Genomic DNA, 25549 nt, shown 5'->3' with positions numbered 1-25549 from the left:
ATCAAATTTATGGAGTTGTGCAGTCATTACGACAAGGCAGTTTTGAACATTTCCAATCACCTCCATCAAAAATCCCTCCTGCTCGTTCGCAGTCAATCCTCATTCCAATCTCAGTTCCCACTCGAGCCCCAGGGAACCACTCATCCATTTTCTGTCTCTATAAATTTGCTTTTTTTGAACACTTCACGTAAATGGAATCATATAACACACAGTCTTTCGTGTCTGGCTTCTTTCACTTAGCATACTGCTTTTGAGATTTCTGCCAGATTGTTAGGAGTCAGATTGTTAGAACAGAAGTGTTTCACTCCCAAAGATACTGTGAATACTGGGAAAACAAGACCTATGAGAAGGATGTCGTGCGAGCCTGGCCACGGTGTGGAGGATCCACAGCCCCTCAGGGGATTGAGGGATGCAGATGGTGAGGGCAGGATGGCGTGGAAAGCAAGTTGTTAGAAGAATGAGAAGTGTACAGTTTCATGAAAATAGAAGAAAACATGTCAAGACATTTTGATAAAATTTGCTGAAGGCTAAATCTTGAACTTCTATTTCCTCCCTACCTTGGAGGTTTGTAATGAGATTTTGTAAATACTGAACTTCCTGTTCGTGGGCACTGCTCGAGGTATCACAAACGTTAGCCTTTTGGGTTAAAATCACTTCCCCAAAGAATGCGTTAGGGAAAGCCAATAAATCATGGCAGACTGACATTTGTAGTTAAAATATAAAGGGGCAGAAGTGAATCTAGAACCAGCTGTATTCTCCTTAGAAAACCACTTGGGACAAGGTGGTGGTCACACTGAGATTTGACTTGCAATTTTTTAGAGAATGCGGGACTGGATTAGGAGTTCTTGTTCAGATGGAGAAACACTTAGGTGACATTATGAGGCCACTCAAGCCTCAAAAAATTAAAGTTCTTTCTGAGGAGGAAAACAAGGCTACTGGCAGATTTTCAGGGTCTACTTTCAGGCTCCGCCCCACCAGCTGAGAAGGGCTGCCCTGCTGATCTGGCTGCTACTGTAGGATTGAAGATAGAGCAAGTTTCAGAGTTGCTTGTGTGGACTACTAGTTACTAGAAAAATCACAGGATCACAGTGCAGCTGATGGAATAACAAGACTGAGTGCTGGCCAGAATATGTCCACTACTTGGGTGTGCCAGGAAGGACAAGCTCAGAAACAAAGCAGCAACTAAGTAGCAGAGCCTGACAGAAATCTCCAGGTTTAATGTCATGACTGGCTTCAGGCCAAGAATTAGGTGAACCAAAGTTGGAACCTAAGAACAAAGCAGCCAAGACAGGTTTCTGGGGGGCCTACCAAGAGAACTCCCTCCCTGGAAACTCCTTCCTCCTGGCCCTGGAAGAGGAAGTGGCCCTGCAATGCCCCACCCCTCGAGGAACCATGTGATCCACTGTGGCCTGTGCGGGGAGGGGGGAGTGATGAGAGACTTCTTGGCCCTGGTTAGAGACCCTCTGGAGCCATCCCAAGGTAAGGAATGGAGTTTAGTCCCTAAACCACAGAGTTAGGGTCCCCTGGCTTGGCGCAGGGTAGATAGGACGAATCCAGAACCCCAAAAGTTGGTGTAGTCTGTTTGCTTCTGTTAGAGTAATAAGGAGCATCCACCAGCTGCAAAACTGAGACTCTGGTCTTAAAAAGAAAAGAGATTAACTAATACTAATGAACTTCACTCACAAGAAGTTACTATTCCTCTGTGAAATGTTCAGAGACATCGGACAAGTGTTTGCATACTCTGGGGTTGGGAAGGGAAAGAGACACATTAAAACAGAATGAAATAAGATGGAGATTTTTGTATTTTTCCTCCCACTTTGCCCACTTAGCTTCTTCTCCTACTTCTGTTTTCTAAGAGGAGAAAAGACAATAGTCACTGGAAGATTCTTTCAAAGAAAAGTTGTGAAAGGAGGAGAAGTGTACTCTCCTGTAGGCTTCATGTGGAAGCTGGAGGTGAGGGCACATTACCCAACAGGAGCACACACTGTGGGACTTTGTCCAGCACTGAGGAGAGAGATGATGGAAGGTAGAAGATGGGTGAACATGACGGAGGAATCAGAAAGAGTGTCGCATGTTGTAGAGTAGGACAGAAAATATCAATAAGAAGTGCTGTGAGCCAAGTTACTAGATCCTCTTAAACGCTGAAAATAATATGAGGAAAGAAATTGCTGTTTGGAGGCTACATTTCTTTATGTATCCTTTACAGCAGTATTGTAAGAGTGAATAGTGAGGGCACGGAAACTAGTTGCTATAATCTGGCCAAGAGAGGGTTAACACCATGACAATAGGGGGAAGAAAAGTAAATAGAATTGAGAGCATTTTTGGAAGTGAAATTCAAAGGCTTTCATCAGAGTGTGGTTTATTCTTGGTATATATAAGGAAAAAAGGAAAAAGATTGACAAAATCAAACTGCTTCAGGATTACTCCTCAAATCAAGGCTTTACTCTGTGGCTTTATGATTTGATTTGAAAAGCATTTCCCAGACAACAGATGCGGCTATGTTCAAATACAACTAATAACAAATTGCAAAGCCAAACATAAAGCATTTTACAATACCTGTTTTTGATTGACTGTAGCTCTGCTTCCGTTTATTAATTTGACTAAGGTCTGGTGCAGACATCACTGCCTCTGTGAAGATGTCTCTGTTTGCCCAACCCACTCACTCTACCGCATGTGCATATAGGACTTTGGATATAATATTGCTAAAAAGTTATCATGTTATGTTATAATTAGTTGTTTCAAAGTCTGTTTCTTTGAGTTCTTTGAATACAGGTCTACTATGTCTTGTTCATCATTGTACCTCCAGTGGCTAACAAAGTGCTTTACCCAAAGTTAGCTTGTTGAATGAACAGAGGATATATGGCAATCAGAGGAAATACAATTTTCTGTGGAGTGCTTAAGTACTATTAAACGTAATAAAAACAATACAATTAAAATGTCTAAAGGCATTCCCTATATGTATTCAGAAATTGTGAAACTGTGCCAAGACTCATTCTGTTCAAAACTCCCAGTGAAACTAGTACATTTATGTACTACCCGTCTCACCTGACCAGGCGATTAGAACATTGTTAAGTTTGCAACTGTAAGGATTATTCAGCTAGTATGTGTTTAGGTGTCACTTCCATTTGAATTACTAAAATGTAATTTTAGTCCGTCATTCTAAAATTTGGCAAATATCTTCTAAATAAGGTGATGATTCTGGCCTTTTTCACCTAATTTCTCCTACTTAACTGGTGTCTTAACATCCATCCTTTAATATTCCAGTGTACAAGGCCTTTACTTCTAGCCTTCTGTCCTCTGCTTTCCACCAAGGTTTTATTTATTAATTTATTTATGTACTTACTTTTGGTATTTTTCTACATTGTAAATTTCTTGAGGACGGTTGTGGTGTTTTATTCATCCTCCAGAGTACCTAGCATAGTGGCTTGCAAATAGTGCATACTCATAGCTAATGAAGAAGAAAGATAGAAAGGAAGAAAAATACCTCTCCCCAACCCACCCACCAGCCCCCTCCCCTCCCAAAAAAAAACACTTAGAGAAAATAAGATTTCTTCTGATTGGGAGAAAGGAGGATAGATTTGAGAACATTTGATCAAGACTCTAAAGGGGAAGTTATATTTCAACTATTGGGAAGAAAGCAGTGGCATACCAGGCAGGAAATGATGGATGTAGGAAAGTCTAGGGCATATTTATAGAATAAGGAGTGCTCTGATCTTGCTAATGGTTAGAATAAGTTAAAATGAGTAGTGAAGTAAAATGGAAAGGTAGATTGAGGAGTCTGGACCTGGCTAATTGGTAGCTATTAAAGATTCTTAGCTCTGTGAGTGAAAAAGAAAAGTTTGTAGTTAAGAAAGGAATTAAAAATGCAAATAAAAGAAAATACATGTTGGAGCAACATCACATAAATAGAGCACTTCATGTATTCAAACACGGTACAATACACATTTTTTAATCTTTTCTGAGCAGTTGGCACTTTGATAGACCTGAAGATGCATGAAGTCGTATACATTGCAATTCAGACTTTGTCTTCCCTTCTAATAAAACAATAATCTTGATAAAACTGAATTAGCCTATAGGGGATCTCCTATTCCTTGACAGTGAAGAAGAACTAATATTTATTTAGTGGATATGCCAGGCTCTCCACCTACAAACATTATTTCATGACACCTTGTAACAGCTGTGTAAGGTCTGTGTTCTCACTTTTTTGCCTATGAGAACTGAGGTCACTCTGGTAGAAAGGGACAGAACCTGGATTCAAGCCCACTTCTCTCTCCAATACTCCATAATATACTGATTTCACTGTTTTGCTTAAACTTAGTCCTGCTTAACTTATATTTTTAGTAACTTTAAATTATTTATGCTGGTGCTGCTTAGTTGATTGCCTTACCTCCAAGGCACTTGATTAGGAATCAAATTATATTAATACTTCTTGCAGATCATAGATATTTGTCACATGTGACAAGAATTGTTTATTCTCTTGAGATGCTTTTCATTTTTAAAAATACACCTGGGTACATTTTGGGTTCTGGAATCATAGAGTAACCATTCAGTGCTCATAATGATAAAATCAGGAGATGATCAATGAGCTTCGTAAGGTTATGAGAGGGTCAGTTTATTTATAATAATGTGAGGCATTCATTGTGCCTTTAATTTATGGCTCAGTGTCTTTATCAGTTTTATCTTTTCAACCTTTTAAAATGAAGGTGATTTCTTCTTTTGCATTTCCTAAGATATGAGACTGTAAAGGTGACAATACCTCATACAGCTAATATGCATTAAATTTTTCAAAGCCTGTCAAAGAATGCATTCAACAGTATGTTTTTTTGATCTGCACATTAACCTGGTAAGGAAGGCATAAAAAATATTTTCCATTCAGCTAATAAGAACTTTAATGTTATGTGCTACCATAAAAATAGTGGTCTTAGTGCCATAGGCAATGCATTAATTTTTGTGTCAACTTATGCTATTTATTGATGCATATTAATTCTATGTTATATTTCTCCTCGAGGACAAATGTTTAGAATTGTAATTTTCATTAGAAGTTGGTGCTTTGCAGAAGGATTTCACACAAACTGGTAAAACTTTTAAATTTAAATTGTTTTATACAGTAATTACCATAAAATGCAGTTAAGCAGTTCAGGATGTTTCTATACAGTAATTAATGAACAATGTACTTTGAGTATTCCTTGATATAAGTAAATATAGAAATTATGTAGCTTCTAATATCAAGGCATTTGTTATTCTAAGAGATTTTTAAATTTACTTTTTAATACAAAATTTCTTGAAAATTAAACATTTATTTTCTGTGGTGAAGATAATTCGTATGCATTTTTATCTTTAGGAAAAAAATATAAAGAAACTGGAGAAAATTTTAGGAAAAAGCAGAAAAACATCATTTTCATCAGCCTGCTCTGGATCAACAGGCCTATGTGGGCATCTATAATTGTAAAGGAAGACTTGGAAATAAAGAGTATTAAAAAGGAGCAGTAAATATGGATACATTGAGATGGAGATCTATAAACTGCCATTCTAGTTTAGTTATTTAGTAATTCTAACAGAAGAGAAAAATAGTATATTCACTTAATACCAAGCTTAGGGAATAGGATAAGAAATAAATTTATTTAACATTAGTGACAGAAAACTCAATAAAATGATGAAAATTAGAATCAAGGAAAACTTGCCCAAAGTTTGTTGCAAACTGACAGTGTGTTGAGAACTGTACTATGTGTTGAGAATTTCAAAGACACATTCGATCCTCTCAATGGGTTCTTGGTTCTCTGGAAGAGATAGTCTAAGCCAAGGAAAGTCATGTGCAAAAGCAGAGAGGTGAATGAGAAACGGACAAATTATGTAAAGTACTAGGAGATTCATTTGGGTGGGATGTATTGGCTTGTGGGTGTCAAGAGACGAGGTTTGAAAAGTAGAACAGAGCCTGTTCAAGCAGGATTTTGTATGCCAGTATATTGGTTACATCACTAAAGAGAAATAAGCCTAATTCAGTCATTGCGAGGAATACTGCCCATTTAATTTGAATCTAATAAAGGGCACCAGAATCTTAACTCTTATAGGTAATATAATTGCTAATATTACTGAGTTCTAAATCATTTACATATAGAAGCTTATATAGCCCTCATGTTAAATTCTTTGAGGTAGATATTATTATTATCCCCATTTTATAAACAAGGAAACTGAAACTTAAAGAAATAACTCGCCCAATGTCACAAAGCTGACAAGGTGAGGAGGGAGGATTTGAACCCTGGCGGACTGACTCAGACGTCCTATTCTTAATTACCAGGGCCCAGCAGAGTAGAGTCCACCCAAACCAGACTGAAGTTTTCAGGATATGTGACGATATTGTTTTAGAGGTTTGAATACATATTGAATTCAGGAAAGTTTTCCTAACATTTGTAAGTAAAATACCAAAATCTCATTTTTTTTTGAAATCAGCTTTATTGAAGTATAATTGACATCTAACAAACTGCACATAAAGTGTACAATTTGATGTTTTGAAATACATATACACCAGTGAAAGCATCACCACCCTCAAGATAATGAACACGTCCATGAACCTCAAAAGTTTCCTGTTGGCACTGCCCACCCACTCATGAGCAAGACAGACACTGTTCTGCTTTCTGTCACTACAGATTAGTTTGAATTTTCCAGAATTTTGTATAAATACAATCATATAGTATATTCCCTCTTTTTTTGGCTTCTTTCACTGAGCATAATTATTTTCATTGTCCATGTTGTAATGTTTCTCAATTTTTATTGCTGAATAGTATTCCATTGTCTAAATATACCAGTTTCTTTATCTTTTCACCTCTTAATGGATATTTGAGCTGTTTTCTTCCAGTTTTTGGCTATTCCAAGTGGGCTGCTGTGAATATTCATGTACAAGTCTCTGTATGAATGTTTAGGGAAAGAAGTCTGGCACAAAGAATATATGCTACATGTTTTCATTTATATAGAACACAACAGGAGACAAGACTACTTTACACTATCAGATTTTCTAATAGTGGTTATCCTTTGAGAGATAAGGTAGTGACTAGAAGGGTACGTGAGGGAGGTGCTTTTGGACTTTGGAGATATTTTGTTTCTTCATCTTGATATTGATTACATGGGTAATCAGTTCAGTATATAAAAATCCAGTGAGCATTATACTTCTGATATGTATTCGTTTATAGGTATCTTAGACTTTGATTAAAGGTTAAAGTAAAAATGAGGCTAATGAAATGGTTTGGTTCAGTCTAGATGATTTTCTGTATGTTGTCTGGCATGTCTGCTTTTTATTTCATAGCCCTTAGCACTGTTCCAGTTAATACTCCATTAGTATCCAATTTCTTGTTTTACCGTATGTCTTTCTTGTTACACTATAAACTTTCTGGAAAAAAAAAGATAATGTCTAACTTTGTCACCTCCGTGTCCATTGTCTGGCATGGTCCATGGTACGTGGTAGATATTCAGTGAATACTCAGATGAATGATAGGAAACCTTCCATGGTGCTGGCTTATGAACCTGCTCAAAGTTTAGCCTCTGAATTTGTTATTTGGTTTCTGCAAAAGGCTTTGCTTCCCCTGTTGTCTACAAATTATTGATTAGATTGTGTGATATTGAAAGTTTTTCTTCCTAACCTCAATGCTTTGTTTTAGCGTACATTTTTCAAAACAATAACTTCTATTAATGAATATATACTGTGTGCTCTGAGCACTTTACATCTACTAACTTATTTAAGATGCACAACCCAGCAATGTAGGTACTCGATTGTTACCATCTTAGAAACAAGGAAACTGAGGCACAGAGAACTTAAATATCTTGCCCAGGATCACAAGGCTTGTAAGTGACAGAGCTCAAATTTGATCCCAGACGGTATAACTCCAGAACGCCTGCTTTTATCCAGTATAGTCTTCGGTACTTCTATATACTACACTATGTAACTACATTTCCTCACTTCAGAACTTTGATAAAATGTCATCTTTTTAGAGTGGTTTTCTCCGACCACTTTATATGAGATAGCAGCCCTCCAAATACTCTCAGTCATTCTCACCCTGCTTTATTTTCTCCATAGCACTTACCACCACATAACATATTGTAGATTCACATTTATTTCCTTCTTGTACATCTCTCCCACTAAAATGGTAGCTCATGAGGGCAGAGACTTTATCTGTTTTACTTTCTGCATTATTCTTATGTCTTAGAATAAGGCCTGATACATAGTAGATGCTTAGTAAATGTTTGTTGGATGAATGAATAAATCCTTCATGGAGTCAATTTATGCTGTGGCACTGTGGTGCTACAGGGATGGCAAAGGTTTTTAAAAATCCCTTTTAGCAGAGTCACATCCTGGTTAGAACAGAGATCAAAAAAGATCTCTATTAGACAGAAGCAATCTCTGTTGCTGTTGCTGCTGTTGCTGCTGCTGACGCCATAATGAATTCTCCACGGTCAGTAACTTCTATGGAGAGTAAGGAGCATGTGTCTGACATGCATAGCCTGGGTACCCAATTCACATTCTCATAGTTCTGGAGGCTGAGAGGTCCAAGATCAAGGTACTGGCTTATTCTGTTCCCCAGCGAGGGCCCTCTTCCTGGCCGGTAGATGCTGCCTTCTCTCCGTGTTCTCATATGGCAGAGAGAGAGGGAGCTCTGGTCTTTCTTCCACTTCTTATAAGGACACTAATCCCATTATAATCCCACTAAACCTGATTACCTCCCAAAGGCCCCACCTCCATATACCATCACATTGGGGGGTGGGGCTTCAACATATGAATTTTGAGGGGACACAAACATTCAGTCCATAACAGATATCACTTTAATTCAGGGATCAGCAAACTTTTTCCGGCATAGACCAAATAGTAAACATTTCAGGCTTCGCAAGCCATAGCAGTTCCACTACAACTGTTCTGCTGTTGTTGCACAAAAGCAGCAGAAGACAATATGTAAACAAATGAGCATTGCTGTGTTCCAGTAAAATGTTATTTATGGAGAAAATTTGAATTTCATATCATTTTCATATGTCATGAGATATTATTATTCTTTGGATTTTTTTCCAACTATTAAAACTATAAAAACCATTCCTAATTTGTAGACTATATAAAAACAGGCAGTGGACCAGATCTGGCCTGGAGGCCATAGTTTGAAAACCCCTGCTCTAACTAGGAAGCGATACTATTAATGAGTCTGTTGGCTGTGAACTGGTATGGAGAGAGAAGAGCCAGTGGTGTAGACTGGTTAAGAAGAACGTATCCTGTGGAATTAGAAGAGAAGTCACCATAATAGAGATCCCATTACTTCTAGATCCCTGTTGTAAAACTCAGAATCTACATCTATTTTAATAGCTCTTAAATTAAGAAATAGTGACAGATTTTACCTACTACTTTTTTGATGTTTTAAGACAAGCTTCTTTACATAGATTTTCTGAAGAGTTTACTTTTCTTTTATTTGGATATATTACCATTCATATTTATAACAAGCTTTTTTTCTTCATTTTTACCCAATTTTATTGAGATACAATTGACATATATCACTGTGTAAGTTTAAGATGTACAGCATAATGGTTTGACTTACATATATTGTGAAATGATTACCCCAAGAAGTTTAGTTAGCATCCGTCATCTCATATAGATACAATAAAAAGAAAAAGAAAAAAAAAATTTTTTTCTTGTGATGAGAACTCTTAGGATTTGCTCTCAACAACTTTTATGCATATCATAACAGTAGTTTTAACTATAGTCATCATTTTGTACATTACATCCCTTACATAGATTTTTACAGATTATTTGACAGATTATTTTCTTCACGTGAAAGACTTCATATTTGTTGCATAGAAACCAAAAGCTTTGGGGGTTTTGTTTTTATTTTTGATCTATAAAAATTATTACAGTTTTTTTGATAACATAACAATGTTCTTTCAAGAGGTGAAATCATAACAAATATTTTCCCTAAAAATTCCTCCTCATAAAAATGCAATTATTCTCAATTGTATTTTTTTCAATCTGAAGAGTCCTCTGAGGTATATTTAAAAGGGCTAAATTTAGTCTCATGACCTCTAAAGCTAAATCTGCCAGAGAATGGCTCCCATTAGAAAACCTAACTCTTTTAGGTACTATAAATGGCTTATTATGGCTCTAGATTATAATATGCATAGGAGTTTTGCAGACAATAAAACCAGAAAGGTAAGCTGGCATCAAATTATAAGGTTCCTTGAATGCAGTGTTGTAGGACTTGGACCTTTTCCGGAAATAATTTGATTTCTGACATTCCAGATATGACGTGACCAAATTATTCAGGGGATTACTCTGGTGACAGTGATAAATATGGATTGGAAGGAGCTGACAGTGGAAGCAGGAAATTAGTGAAGAGACTGTTACAAAGACCTGGGTTACCATAGTCCAAGAAGTAAGAGGGCCTAACCTAAGATGGTAAGAGGAGCTAACCTAAGACAGTAAGAGAGGCTAAACTAAGAAGTAGGTAAACTAGGAAGTGAGAGGTGCTAAGTGACTCTTCATCTCTTCAGCCCTAATTCCAGTATTATATATATGAAGCCATCTCTGGGTTAGGCAGAGGGGATGAAAAGAGAACATACATTCAAGACATATAATGGAGGTAGAATAAATAGGTGCTTGTGATAGACTAATTTGGAAGGTGATTGAGGAAAAAAGGTTTATAATGGCTTCCAAGTTTCCATTTTAGGCTACAGGGAGGGTGGTGGTAACATTCATCAAACTAGGAAATAGAAAAATAAGAAGCAAGTTCTTTCTACCATTGCTTTATTGGGACACTCAATCCTTCCTTTCCTTATAAGGAAAGTGAGCTCCATCTTCTTATTTTGGCACTGATGGTTCTCCATCCCTGAGAATGAGGCTCTGCTGACAGTGTGAAAGTCTAGTAAGGTTTGACCTTGGGAACTCGGCCTACTGTAGCCTGACAGGAGGATAATTCTCTGAACCGGTCTTTTCCATCAGTGAATTGCTCTTGAGAAAGAACTTCCTGTCTCTTCTTTGGACATTAATGTTAAGGAAACAAAAAACTCCTCTGATCCCTTCCATATTGCAAAGAATTTTATTGAGAAGATACTTTGCTATTTCCAGAACATGTCAAACACTTTAATACCTGAGTGAATGCTGAAGCTGGTGGCATTTTCTTTGCTTGGAATTCCCTTTCTGCCTTCTCCATCTAGTGAACTCTTTATCTCTTAAGCCCTAATTCCAATATTATCTGACATTAAGCCGTCTCTAGGTCAGGTCCTGAATTACAAGTTCTCATAGCATTTTGACATCTTTTGGGTAGCATGAATCCCAGGTAAAATAAATTAATACATTAATTTCATAATCATTTTATTTCTGAATTTTCTGACAGAATGCAAGCTCCGTTAGGACAAGGACTGTGTTTGTTTTGTTAATCTTTGGATCACTATCACACTCAAAATAAAAACCTCATAATATCCATTATTATTGTTAATTGTCAGCCTTTATGACCACTCCAGTAGGTTGTGAAGTACCTAAAGGCAGCAACCACATCTTAGTCCCAGCCCTTAGCCTAGCATCTAACGTGTGCTCAGTAGATGTTTGTTAAATTAATGAAAGAATTATTTGGTTAATGAATTTAAAAGGCTTAATTTACATAGGATTTATAAAGTGAAGTATCAGTGTAGTAAAAAAATAAAGTGTTTAGATAATCAACTTGCTATTTTGTCTACAGTGATAACAATGATGTAAAGAATTAGACCCTTCTTCCTCTTTGGGCAATTAGCTAAGTGTTTTGTCACATTGACAAAAAGTTAATCTTTCCTCAATAAAATTTGGGTTCAGAAATGTAATTTTTCTTGAGAGTATGGTGAGAAGCAATGGTTGAACTTATGACTATTTTAAAGCAAGATTTACTTTATAAAAATATAATTACCCATAAGAGATAATGCGCTTAGATTTTAGTGACTTTTACAGTTTGTTGAAATGAGTTTTCATTATAAGGCACATTTCACAATGGTCTCATTTAGAGTCGATTTCTTACCCACTATTATTTCTATTGTATAGTCCATTATTTCTGATAGTTATCCTATTATATTTTATTTCACAAATTCTAAGTGCTGATTGTTATAATCATATTTTAGCATGATAATCTTTATGCCAAATTATATCAATGGCAAAAAATTTAGTCCTGGTTAAGGCCAATCAGAAAGTTATCCTAAGTGAAATTTGTTCTTAAATTGCTGTTTTAAATGAACATATGCAGCTAAAATGCACACATCATTCCAATTACTTTTAAAACATCTAATTATATTTCTATGTATTGATAGACACTATCAAAAAATATACCAGTATAATGTAAGCTTTAGCATTCAAATGGTAAGGGAATAATCTCTGGCAATAACTTTACACAGAAGAAAAAATATCTAGTAGAGTCTGTTGCAAATATTATTTTCAGGAGAAATCGAACATAGAGAAAAAGATTTGTGGAGTAATTTTCTTTGAAAATGTGATAAATATAAAAGAGAAGAGAAATACAAACTTGAAAAATTTTAACAACTTTCCCTGATTTCTGAAACTATGAAGTAATAAAAAATAAACAACAATATAGAATCACAGTCACGGTTTCCGAAAAACAGAAATTATAAACATCAGAAATCATACCCAAATCCACAGAATAATTTATGAAAACGAAATTGTCAAAGTGGAAAGCTAGAAAATTGGAAAGCCAAATGTGGGAAGGAAAAAACATAAACAATATTCTGAACTCTATTTGATTTATAGAAATGCATTTTTTAACCTCATGATTAACATATAAAACTATACAGATACTTTCCTATATATTTTCTATTTCTTTTTAAATTATTTAAAATGTACTTTATCATTTATGATCCCAAAAGCACCCATGTACTTAATTTAATTAAGTAGTAAGATATTAGTTTTTTTAGCTTAGTATTGTCAAAAAATTTTTTCTAGTCAACAACGAAAGTGTTAAAATTATTTGTTTTTTATTCCTTTTATATTTTTCGCCTAAAATTTACTAAAACTCAACGTGTGGTGTATCAGACTCTTTGGGGACTTAAAACACCTCTATTTTTGCTTCAGCTCTGCCACCAACAAACCATGTAACACTCTTATAAGTACCCAATAGCTCAGTAGAATGAGTGTTTTAGGAAGTATGCTTTCGACTATAAGAAGGAGAATTCCGAGTAAAAGTAACTTTTTAAATAGAAGGTATGTTGTTGCGCATGACGAGGTCTCAAGGTAAGCAGTTCCAGAGTTGCTTCAATAGCCTAATGATTTTATCAAAAGCCTGGGTTTTTTCCATTTTTCTCTACTGCTATGTCCAGCATGCTGGCTTTCATCTTTGGACTTGTTACCTCATGACTGCACAGTGTCTGCCGCAACTCCAGACATCACATTCTCACCCAACCATGGGAAAAAGAGGAAGAAAGGAGGACATGGAAATAAGTTCTCATGCCTCCCTCCCTCTTTCAAATCAAGGAAGAAACTCTTTCTCAGAATCTCCTCCAACACATTCTTCTTCCTGTTCCAGAGGCCAGAACTGAGTCATATGCTCATGTTCTGGCTGCAAAGGAGGTTTCCTAGTGACTCTCCGGCGTTTCTAGTCTCTGATGCAGGGCAGATACTGCTGGCAAGCAGGAATGGGAAGGAAGTGACAGTTGCCTGGGAAACCAGCCATGGCTACCTTGGTAGATTACTTCAAAGGCCTGTATCCTCTAAAGTGCAAATTAACTGATATCTTAGTCACAGAGTTGCGTCTGTATTATACACCAGTTAGAGTATCAATGATCTAAGGCCAAATCTACGCAAAAGTACATAAATTAATATTTAGAGAGCCTAGTGTAACAAGTACTAAGTTTTTGTGTAAAGGATAGCCAGGAAATAATGAGCCTGTGTGTGTGTGTGAGTGTGTGTGTTAAAAGAGTCTCTAAGAAAAGGAACCTGTTGTTATTGTTGTTCCCTGCTCAGTTATCGACAAGAGTTTTAAAATGGCTTAACTCGGCCTAAGTATTTTTTCAGTAGCATTCAAAATCTCTTTATGAGGATATAATGTAAGTTGCAATATATTCTAGTGAAAATGAGCATCTTCATGGCTGATTATGTTTCTTATAACCTTTTGATTGGGCTGCTGCAGTGCAAGCTAGGAACTGCCGTTTTGGCAGTGTAGCCGTCCGCAGAGATTAGCATCATAGTTCCTGCTTAAATGGCACCTTTTCCCCGACAAAGAGCTCAAAAAGCCTTCAAAGTATTATTATATCTTTGCTGCATTGTTGTGAGTTGGGAATGCACAATAATTTTTGGCCAGTGGGAAATTCATGTATAGAGTGAATGAATGATTGGTTCTAGTTTTAAACCCAAGAAGACTAGAGAAGAATGAAATTCAGGCTTCTCCTTAATCTAATTAGACCTTTCATTAGAAGCAGTAGAGCAGAATTTGTCTTATGGCCAGTCGCTGTTCTTAAGGTTCAACTTTACACTTTAATCTATGTCATTGAACAAGCATATCTTACTATATAAACTAAAGGTATTCTTGAAAGGTTAGTTGTGAGTTTATTTCTTCACACGGAATCTTTTTTTCATGTTGTGCATTAAATATTAGAGATAAGTAATTATAGGAAAGAAAATTTTTCCAGTAAGACGTGACAAAATCAGCTTAAATTTTTAAATGTTGAATATTTAAAAGGAAAAAATATTTCCTAATACTCAAAATATGTGACAGCTTGATGCAAATTATATATTTTAAATGTTTATATAATAAATTTAAACAATTTAATTACTGCGAGGAGGAACGTCTTAATTGAGATGCATTAACAAACTGGTCTAAAAATTGTCTTCCCACGCGGGCCGTGGCTTAGCGGTTGAGTGCGCTCGCTCCGCTACTGGCGGCCCCGGTTGGGACCCCGGGCGGGCACTGATGCATCGCTTCTTGGGCCATGCTGAGGCCACGTCCCACATACAGCAACTGGAAGGATGTGCAACTGTGACGTGTGTCTATCTGCTGGGACTTTGGGGAAACAAAAGGAGGAGGATTGGCAATAGATGTTAGCTCAGAGCCGGTCTTCCTTGGCAAAAGGAGGAGGATTAGCATGGATGTTAGCTCAGGGCTGATCTTCCTCACACAAAAAAAAAAAATTGTCTTCCAAATATTTTTTGACAAAATAATAGGTGTTTTGTTTGGTTACATGTCCTTCTGGAAGATCCCAGGAAGCCAGGTTAGCTTTTTGTTGTTCTTCTTCTTAGGGGAGATTGAATTGAAACAATGGAGAGTACGTAAATATCATAGCTGTGACGTTGGTTTAATGTACAGTAATAACCAAGGGAGAATTTTTATATAAAACATTTCGTCATAGAAATTATATCTGTCGGTGGACACTAGATTTTTAATTTTTCCTGGTTTTTAAAGGTAATAAGTTTATGTTTCATCAAAATGAGCTATGCCAGTTGTTGCATTTTTAAAGAATGTCAATTCCTGGGTCTTCTAGTCTTTAGTACCTGTGCTGTAATGAATGATTTATTTCAAAAAATTGATAATAAAAGATTCATTTAAAGAAATTTTATGAACAAGGGAAAAACTTGATAATGTGGTAAAATTGGTAGGTCTAAATTATGAATGCAAATATCCATTAAACATAGGACACAGATTAAGCAAAGTGAAAAAATAGTTTGTTCTTTCCCTAAGTTTCAATAAGAGAGAAACATCAGACAGTAACGCCTGAGAGGAGTTTTCCTCTCCTTGTGCCGTGAATAGCACTAATTAGAGAGAGTGTTTGAGCACATTTGAAAGACAAGTTAAAAGCTGGAATGCATAAGTCCATGCCAAAAATTTGCAGAATCCTGCAAGAGTCAGCAAACCCAAGTTACTGCCTTGGGAATTTATGGAGAAGCAATAGTCCTGCCAACTTTGTGTGGTTTTAGAGGTAATTGTACATTTAAATGGATAAAACTTCTGAATCTGATAAAAAGAAAATCATAGATCGTAAAATTTTATCAAAGTGATAGATGCACCAAGATATTGCATTATTTTCCATCATTGCTCCAACTGGAAACTTTTTCCAGATTTGCAGTTGGATAAATACTGTAAAGTAATAGCATGCTAGTAAGGACTTAATTTTCGTAAATACAATCAAATGACAGTATTAAGAACAATTATCCCTGGATTCCAGTAACATGTACCCTAATAAATGAGAATTTCAGATAGTACATAAATATGAATAGTTATCTAGTGGCAATCATCTAATAATAAATATTCTCAGTCCTTAATTTATCTGTCATATCTATATTCAAGGGTTTGAAAACTTAAATATTCTTAGGGGCCAGGCTTATATCATAAACCCATAGATTAAGATTTTAAGGACTGATGTAGACCAGGGATTGGAAAACTATGGCTTATGGTCCAAATCTGTCATCCCTGTTTTTGTAAATAAAGCTTTATTGGAACACAGCCATGTCTATTTGTTAGCATATCCTCTATGGCTACTTTTGGACTACAATGGCAGAACTGAGTTGTTGAGACAGAGACCATATGGACCACAGAGCCCTAAACACTTCCTGTCTATCCCTTTATGGAAAGCGTGCTGACCCCTGGCACAGTCTAGAGTGAGCTGTAGAGCATATACTTTTCATAAATGCATTCATATTTAAACAATGGTCAAGCCAAACAATTCAGGCCAGATCTAGATGACTGGCCAGTGTCGGGAAAAAAGATGATCCTGTGTCAGCTCTGTCACTAACTTTCTGTCTAACCTTGAGCAAGTCACCAATTCTCCTCTAGTAACAAGTGAGCATTTCCCTTCACTGAGGTTGCAGTGCATAAGGCAAAATCAGCATGGTCTTTAAGGGGAACATGCAAGTCAAGCCAGGGAACCATGTCCAAAGCAATCATAAATGCAAGCAGAGCCTGAAGTGAATATTGGGGGCTGAAGTGCAGAGCCTGACAGGTCAGATTTTCAAGCAGACAAATGAGCATGATCTGATATATTTAAAGACTCATAATAGGATACTTAGCTACACCGAGGCCTGTGTTTGCATGGACTAGGTATGTCCATGCTTTCATGGATTCGGATGGACAAGAAGTCCATTTCCTCATCTGCAAAAAGTTCTTCAAAGTGTTCTCCTAGTCTAAGAAATGTCCTGTAAGGAAGAAAAGAAAAATGTTTTTGGTCATATAAACAGGAAATAGTCTAAACTATTTCCATCTGTTAGAGAATCACAATGAACCGTCGTATATTTTATCTGAGAAGTCCTGCCAATAAGAAACCTATTTAACATATTTTAAGCAAGATTTGCCAAAAGGTACTGGCCATCTGAAATTTTTTTTAAATCATGCAACACCTGTAAGTCCTTAGGAAAGTTTTAGGAAACTCTGACAGATAACCTCTTAAGTTATTTCCAACTCTGAAATCCTTCTCTAAGTATTTTAATAGCTAACACTTACAGAGCACTTACCATGTGTCAGGCACCATTTATGTGTTTTACCTATATTTTAATCATCAAAATAACCCTATGATGTAAGAATTCTTATTATTATCCCTGTATTACAGATGGAAAAACTGAGGTGCAAAGATGTTCTTTAAAGTCAAACAGCTAGTGAGTGGTAGAATCAGGATTCAGACCCAGGTATTCTGAATATGCCCTAAATGACTCTACATTCATAGTTTTGTTGCTATATTTCAGATATTTAAAGAAGTGAAAAATTTACATGAATGTTTCACCTAGTATTTCTTTTATTATTTTAATTTTTTAAAAAGCTATCATAGGAAATGTCAGGAAGTCAACTTAACACAAGATTTAGATACCCAGGGACTGTGAGCCTCAGCCTTATCTGCCTTTATCATCATGCATAGTCCACAGGAAGTGAGCTAATATGTGTTCATTACAGTATTCATTAAAACAGGCCTATCAGGATATCTCCTTGACAACTGTTAATTAATTGTAGCTGCCTCCTTGGCAACTGTTAATTTAATTGTAGATGCCTGATAAAAATTGAGCAGTTTGTCTTTGTAAATATTATAGAATTCAAATTTCTCATTGGTAAAGAATCATCCATTCATGCACATATGAATATCTTCCTTAAACAAACACTGATTGAGAAGCTATTTGTAAGATTGACAAGTTACTTGCTCTCATGAAGCCTCAATCTAGCAGGGGAGAAATAATTAGCAAGCAAACAAATAAAAATATTTTAATTTTCAGAATTAAATATTTAATTAAGTAAAATAAATAAATAAAAATATTGCATTAAATATTTCAGTGGTCAGTGTTAAGAAGAGAATAAAACAGTACTATGTGAAGTGTAGATGGGAAGAAGACTTTATTTTGGGCAGTGGGGATATGAGGAGGAAACATATGAGCTGAGCTGAGGAAAGGGGGCCAGGTATGAGAAGATTTATGGGAAGAACATGACAGGCAGGAGAAACAGCAATGATAAAAGTAACAATCATAGAAATTTGACACATTTCTACAATTTTTACGTATATAATATGACCCTAGTTTGGTAAACATCATTAAACATAACCAATTTCAAATATAACCAACTTGCTCCTTCAGATAACTAGGTGAACTTACAAATGAATCTAAATAATCAGCAAGATGAAGACCAAATTGTCAGCATTACTGGTGAAGAATGTGGCCCAAACTTGTGACCAAGTCCTGATATCTGCTCCCTGACCTGTGGTGGTGATCATATCTTCAGGGCCAGCCATTTGTAAGGGGAATCACACCAGTTGGATTCCCATGTAGGGACGGAGAGAAGGGCCTCAGACCCACATGTGCTCACTTTAAAGAGTAAGGAGCAGAGTCAAATGAGTTTATCCCTCAAGCAGGCTGGCTTGAATTGCATAAGGACAGGCCACGTGGAAACCCACCTAATAGAGTGAGGAGGTAAACAAATGGAAATAAGATGCTCAGCCTCCTACTAGTCAGTAAAGAGAGGAGATAAAGGCCTGGCGTATTCCTCTAGCACAGTAGATCTCAACTAGAGGCAATTTTGCCACCAACTCCAACCCAGGAGATGTTTGACAATGTCTGGAGACATTTTGGTTGTGAAAACTGTGGAAGGGGCTACTGATATTCTGTGGATAGAGGCCTTGGATGCTGACGAACATCCTACAGTGCACAAGATAGCTGCATCCCAGAAGTCCCCTTCTCCAGCCATGAGGGTAGGACAATAGGGTTTCCCGCAATAAGTTCTTATGGGAATTTTTAAAGTTTCTTCACTTTCACATCCTTTGAGAATACATGTTAGTATTATGGATTTAAGCTACAATCTCAGAAAAACCTCAGCTTCAGATGTACTCTTTTAGTATTTTCACTGTTTCTTTTCACAAGTGCAAATATATGTGATTCATTTGCGAGGTTCTCCAAAACCCAGCTCAAATGTCACCTCTTCTTAAAGTTTTCCATAATTACTGAACTGTTACTTGTTCCTTCTTCTGAGCTCCTATGGCAATCTATGCATACTTTAATCCTAGCACTTATCACCCTGTGAAGTAGTTATTCATTTAAAAGTCATTCCCATTTAGAAAATAAGTCTTTCTGAGTAGAGACTGTGGAGGATGTGCTAAACAGCCTACAATGTACTCAGTTGGCCAGTAGATCAAAGAATTAACCAGTCCAAAATGTCAAGAGTGCCAAAATTGAGAAACCCTGCTTCCCAGAAATTTCTATAGCTCCAATGCCCACATGATGCCTGCCATAAGAAGCAAAGTAAGTGAATGAATGAATGCTCACAAAGAACACTACCAACATAAAAATATTGTGAATTCTATTTTGTTTTTCTGACAAAGTCTTACTCAGTTGTATCCTGATGAAATTAAAAGCCTCTTACATACGTTCATCTAAAAGAAACTTTTTTTGGACAATTTGACAGAACGATTATAGTTTAGCAACTAGCATATGAACAAGAAAAGCAATTGGGGCATTCCAGGCTGTCTAAAATCCTGTGGGAAAGACAGTCAACTTGAAAGATGTGAAACGTAAGATATAATATTAAATGACATACTCAAAAAACAGAAATAAGAATGTAATAACTTAAAGATATGTAAGAAATCATATCGGCAACACAACTTCAAACACGGAAGTAAAAATGTAATGATGGAATGAAACTTTGATATAGTAATTAAACGTTGATGGAAACTAGGATCATAAAAGTAAAATGAGATAAAATTAAAATAGAAGAAAAGATATTTTGAGTAACGGTACTCAAAAAAGCTTCAGGAAGTAGTTTAGAAAACCTCATGGGAAAGCCCTTTTTTGGTTGTTCCAGAAAAAGCAAAAGGAAAAATGTTGCCCATTAAAAACAATGGCAAAGGAATGGTAGGAAGCTATGTTATAAATTTAAAATAGTTTTTAGGTATAAATTTATGAAGCAAAGATTTCAAAAGCAGTAGCCTAAGACTAGGATGAGAAAAGAAAAAGGTTTGGTGTGACATAGAGGCTACCTATTCCCCCACAAAAGGAATCAGTTAAACTACAAAAATAGAAATATAAGAAATAATAGTTTTTTTAATACATTGCCTTGGTCTGCCCACATCTAAAAAATAATGCTCCATTCTGAGTGCCACATGGGCCTCAGAGATAGGAAATGTTTCAGGTTCTGTGGTCCATATGGTCTCTGTCTAATTACTCAATTCTGCCATTGCAGTGCAAAACAGCCATAGGTAATATGTTAACAAATGGGTGTGACTGTGGTCCAATAAAGCTTTATTTGCAAAAACATAGATGCCAGATTTTGATCTGGCACTGTTTGGAAGAGAAGCATTGATGAAGATGATCAGGGTGTTTAGGGAGTCTGGAAACCCTACCACACAAAGGATGATTTAAGAAGTCACTAATAGTTAGCCAAAAAAAAAGATAAATCCCATAACTAATAAACTTTGCTTTAGGACACTCAAGCATAAGATATCATTCATTTCTTTGTTTAATAAAATTAATTTTGTCTTGGTCCTCAACCTTTATGGCTAGAAAAAAAAATCTATTTCAGGTTTATGTGATACCCTCCTTGGGGATCAGTGAGAACTGCAGAGTTCATAGAATCAAGAAATTGTGGAAAGGCTCTGATCTTCAGTTCATGATGGTTCTCACTATAATATTTTTTTGCCTGAGGCTACATGGTCAAGTCAAATGCAGGTGGCTCTGCTACTCCTGTGGTCATTTCTCATTCACTTACCATGTTTGGTCATTTGGTCCTTCACCTTGGTTCCCAAAGCTAATTTGGGGGATTCATTGTTTGTTGGGCATGTGCTCTAGGAACAAAGTTTGAGAGAATCTGCCACTCTTCAGTATTCCCAGGCTCAGAAGAAAATCTAATTCTCTCTTCATGGGGCCCAGCCACTGACACCCCTTTCCTAAAGGCATCTATTCAGTGGTATATATTTGGGAAGAGGTGAGGCAGATGTTCTCCGTACAATGCTTGCCAAGGTTTCACAACGATCTTTGGACTGTGGTGGTCCCACACACACCCTTCTGGCATCCGGAAACATATTTTAAGATCTAGGTGGGGAAAGGAGGCATATGCATATGAAAAATTCATGAAAGTAAGTGGTGAATGCCGAGTAAATCATGGAAAGAAGTGAAATGGTATGTGAGTTTAAAAGGAGAGAGAATTTTTAGGTGGACTAGACAAGAAACATCACTTATTTATTTTTCAAATCTTTATGTCCAGTAAAGACCTTTTACCTGAGCTCCAGGCGCGTGCACACACACACACACACGTTTTTCCCTAATATAGGTCTTTCTCATTCACCTCAAAATCACTATAGTATTTAAAATAGAATTCACTACCTCCAACCTATCTCAACCTTAGATTTATTCCATTCCAGTATTCCTACCCTGCTACTCAGTCCAGAAACTATCTTTAATACTTTCCTTTCCTTTCCCTCCCACATCCAATCAGTCATCATCATTAGCAAGTTATGTCTTCACCAATGCATCTCTCGTATTTCCCACCATATTATCCATACTGCCATTGTCTTATTTCTGGCCCCAATTATATCCCACATCAATTTCAGGAGAGTCTTTTCTTTGGCCTCTTTGCTAGCACACCCTCCGCCCATTTCCTACACCATTCCAAGCTGCCAAAGTGAGCTTCCTAAAATACAAATCTGACATATTTTTCCTATCTAAATCTTAAAGGTTCCATTACCTTCAAACTCAAACTCCTTGGCTTGACATGGATGATCCGGCGGCCCTTGCCTACATGTTATTTCTTATTTCTTACTGTTTTTCTTATTTCTTATTATTTCTTATTATTTCTTACTATTCATACTAATCTGTAGTTCCTTGAATGGACCATGATCTCTTTCAACTCACCCGTTTGACATTTCCTCCCCAAAAGTCCATCTCTTCTAATTCTGTAGCCTGGTCAACTGCTCCAAACCACCTTCTGTTTTTCACTCCCACTCCTCAAGGCTGAAAAAGTATGTCTCCTCTGTGCTCTTAGAAAACTACACATATATTTTCTATGGCATTTACTCTACTGGGTAAAAGTTGTTTCTTGTCTTAGCTATTTGTCTCAAGATTGTGAGCTACTTGGTAATAAGAACAAAGCCTTTCATCTTGATAACCCTAAAACTTGAGAGATATAGAGAAATCAATATATTTGTGTTATTTAATAAATAGTATTGAGAGATGTATGAGTAAAGGCATATTGAATGGAAAAAAGAGCTTTAACATAGGCTTAAAACAGAAAACTGATCTTCTCAACGTCACCACTAATCTCCAGGTTGTTAAATCAAGCGGTCAGTTCTCAGATCTGTCAGCAGTTTTTGTCACAATTTGTCATTTCCTCCACCTTGAAACACCTTCTTTACCTGGCTTCCAGGACTTTACACTCTTCTGGTTTTTCACCTGTGTCCCTAGTCACTTCTCTGTCTTCTTTGTTGGCTTATCCTCTTGTCCTCTTAGATCTGTTATCTTTCATCTACACTCATTCCCTTGGTGATCTCATACTCTCAAGACTTGATGCCATCTCTTAGCTGACCATGCTCAAGTTATCTCTCTTGCCTGGACTTCTTCCATGAACTCCAGACTTGTGTATATAACTGCCTACTTGACATTTCTAGTTGGCCTTAAAGTAGAAACTTCAAACTTAATATTTCTTTTTTTTTTCAACCTTATGAGGTATAATTGACCAATAAAATTGTAAGATATTTAAAATGTACATTGTGATGATTTGATATATGTATACATTGTGAAAGGCTCCTTCCCATCTAGTCAATTAACACATCCATCACCCCATGTATTTATCTTCTTGGGGGATGGTGGGGGTGAGAACATTTAAAACCAAACCTCAGATCGACCCCAGATCCTGTCCCACCCTGTCTTCTCCATCAGTCAGTGGCAACTTCATCCTTGTAGTTGCTCAAACCAAAACACACTTTTCGTCACATTTGACTCTACTTTCTCTTACTCCCCACAGCCATTTCAGCAACAAAACATTTGACTCTAATCTTAAATATATCCGGAGTTCAACCACTTCTCACTACCTCCACTGCCACCACCGTGGTCCAAACCACTGTCACCTCTCATTTGCCTTATTCCATTGACCTTCTACTTGATCACTCAGCTTCCACTTTTGTTCTCCTCAGTCTATTTACAAGCGTGAAATCACAGATAGCCTCTTAAAACAAGTCACTTCAGTCGCACCCTTCATCAAAACCTTTCAATGACCCTCCATCTTACTCAGAATCAAAGCCTCAGTCTCTACATTGGACTGTAAGACCCATATTTCCTAACTCCCTATTGTCATCTCCTTACCTCCCCTCTCCCTCGCTCTGCTTCAGCCACACTGGTCACCTAGGATGTCTTCAAGCGTGGAGTCGCTGCTTTAGAATCTATGCACTAGCATGCTGTTTCATTTCCTTTAAGCCTGGGCTCAAATTTCATCTTTTCGGTAATGCCTTACCTGATCACCCTTTTAAAAATTGCAGTCTTGTAATAGGAATTCTTCCTAACTTCCTCCTCTGCTTAAGTTTTCTCCATAGTACTTATAACCATCTAGTATATTATTTTATTTTACTTAATTATTTTATTTATTGTAATTCTTCTCCCTACTGGAATGTAAAGTCCTTTTGCGCAGGAATTTTTGTCTCTTTTGTTCAGTGCTATGTCCCAACCCCAGAAGATTGTCTGGTAATCTTTCAATAACAGCTGCTGAGTGAAGAAAGAGTACATATGTTTTTGCATTTCTGACTGCCTGACAGTGTCTGGATTGCAGTAGTATTTCATTTACTGCACATAAAAGCCCTATAAGATAATTACTACATCCATTTTAAAGATGAAGGAACCAAAATTTCAAAGATTTGAATCAATGATGCCTCCAAAATTTCTGTATAGTCAGAACTTAAGGACAGCATTCTGGTTAGTGGGGAAATGAAAAACTTGAAACTCTGTCTTTTCTTATGTTGTATGTTATATTTTAAGAATGGCTTGATAAATGCAGATTGCATATGGGATGGGCTAGGGTACCTCTTCCTTTGGCACCAACTCTTGCCCAAGGTTTTACAACTGTTCAGAGCTAGAGCAGCATTCAAGCCAATATGTTTAGGAGACAGTGAGTACAACAGTTTGTCTATAAGAGAAGTTCATTTAGGGAAGTAGAAAATGACAAGATTGATGATGACACTGGGACCATATTGTGATTTTAGTATGCTTTACTAAGAATTGGGTTCATCCATTGGTTCCCAAACCTGTAGTGATTCTTAAAAATATGGATGTTGAGGCCAGACCCTGTATCTCATAGTAATGTAGATATTTAACAAGATTCCCAGGTTTTTGTTAAGCAGCCAGTCTTGTCCTCCAACCATAGACTGGCATTTGGCAACGTGTTAAGCTACCAAAGGTGTTCAGGTGGCAGTGTGCACACATTACTGAATATTTGCAGTTTACTTCTCGCTGAAAAATACCCCCATTTCTGTGCACTACACACCCTGGTAAATCTGACAGAGGAGTGGGTGGAATGTCTTTTGGAGCAATGTGTCATGCACTGCCTCACAATAGTATTTTTCTCCATCTGTTATAGGTCAATGCACAAACTGGCCCAGTTGGAGAGACTTGACCTAGGCAATAATGAATTCAGTGAGCTGGTAAGCGAATGCATTTTCTAAACTTGATAATTACACTGCAAGAGATTATTTCTTTTGTTCTGTCTTTATAACCCCAGGTAGTACATCATCAAGTGCGCATTTGCATTTGCTAAATATAAAAACAAAATAAAATTTGGAAATTAAAGTGATTGGCTATATAGTAAGCCACAGAGAACTAAATAATATTAGGATTCAATAAATAAAAGGGATAGGCAGAGGCCAATTGATAGTTTTGAGCACCACCTACGTGGCAGGCACCATGTTCAATGTTACATGTTATCTCAGTTAATCCTGATTTGACATGTTGCCATGGTAACTTTATGGAAACAAGCTCAAAGTGGTCACCGACTCACTTAGCTTTTATGTGGTTGAATAGGAATTAAACCAAGACTTGATTAACTCAGAGTCCGTACCTTGAAGACTTCTGCCTTGAAAGCTGCTCGGTGGCGTAGCCTGAGAGGAGTGGCCCAGGGCCTTTTGT

General features: G+C 36.8%; 1 protein-coding gene across 3 annotated transcripts in view; it reads left to right on the top strand.

The window, feature by feature from the left end:
• LRRC7 (leucine rich repeat containing 7) overlaps positions 1-25549 on the top strand; it is a 302077-nt gene that overhangs the window by 100898 nt on the left and 175630 nt on the right. For all 3 annotated transcript variants that reach the window (XM_014788265.2, XM_087420219.1, XM_087420224.1), the window contains exon 6: positions 25005-25068. In XM_014788265.2, the coding sequence (XP_014643751.1) occupies positions 25005-25068 (64 nt within the window). The remainder of the gene's footprint in view (positions 1-25004; positions 25069-25549) is intronic.

Source organism: Ceratotherium simum, chromosome 2 (genome assembly GCF_057802395.1).
Source record: "Ceratotherium simum simum isolate JZ-2026a chromosome 2, ASM5780239v1, whole genome shotgun sequence".
Classification (NCBI taxonomy): Eukaryota; Metazoa; Chordata; class Mammalia; order Perissodactyla; family Rhinocerotidae; genus Ceratotherium; species Ceratotherium simum.
The sequence above is the reverse complement of the archived record's forward strand: the minus strand, read 5'-3'. Positions and strand labels throughout refer to the sequence as shown.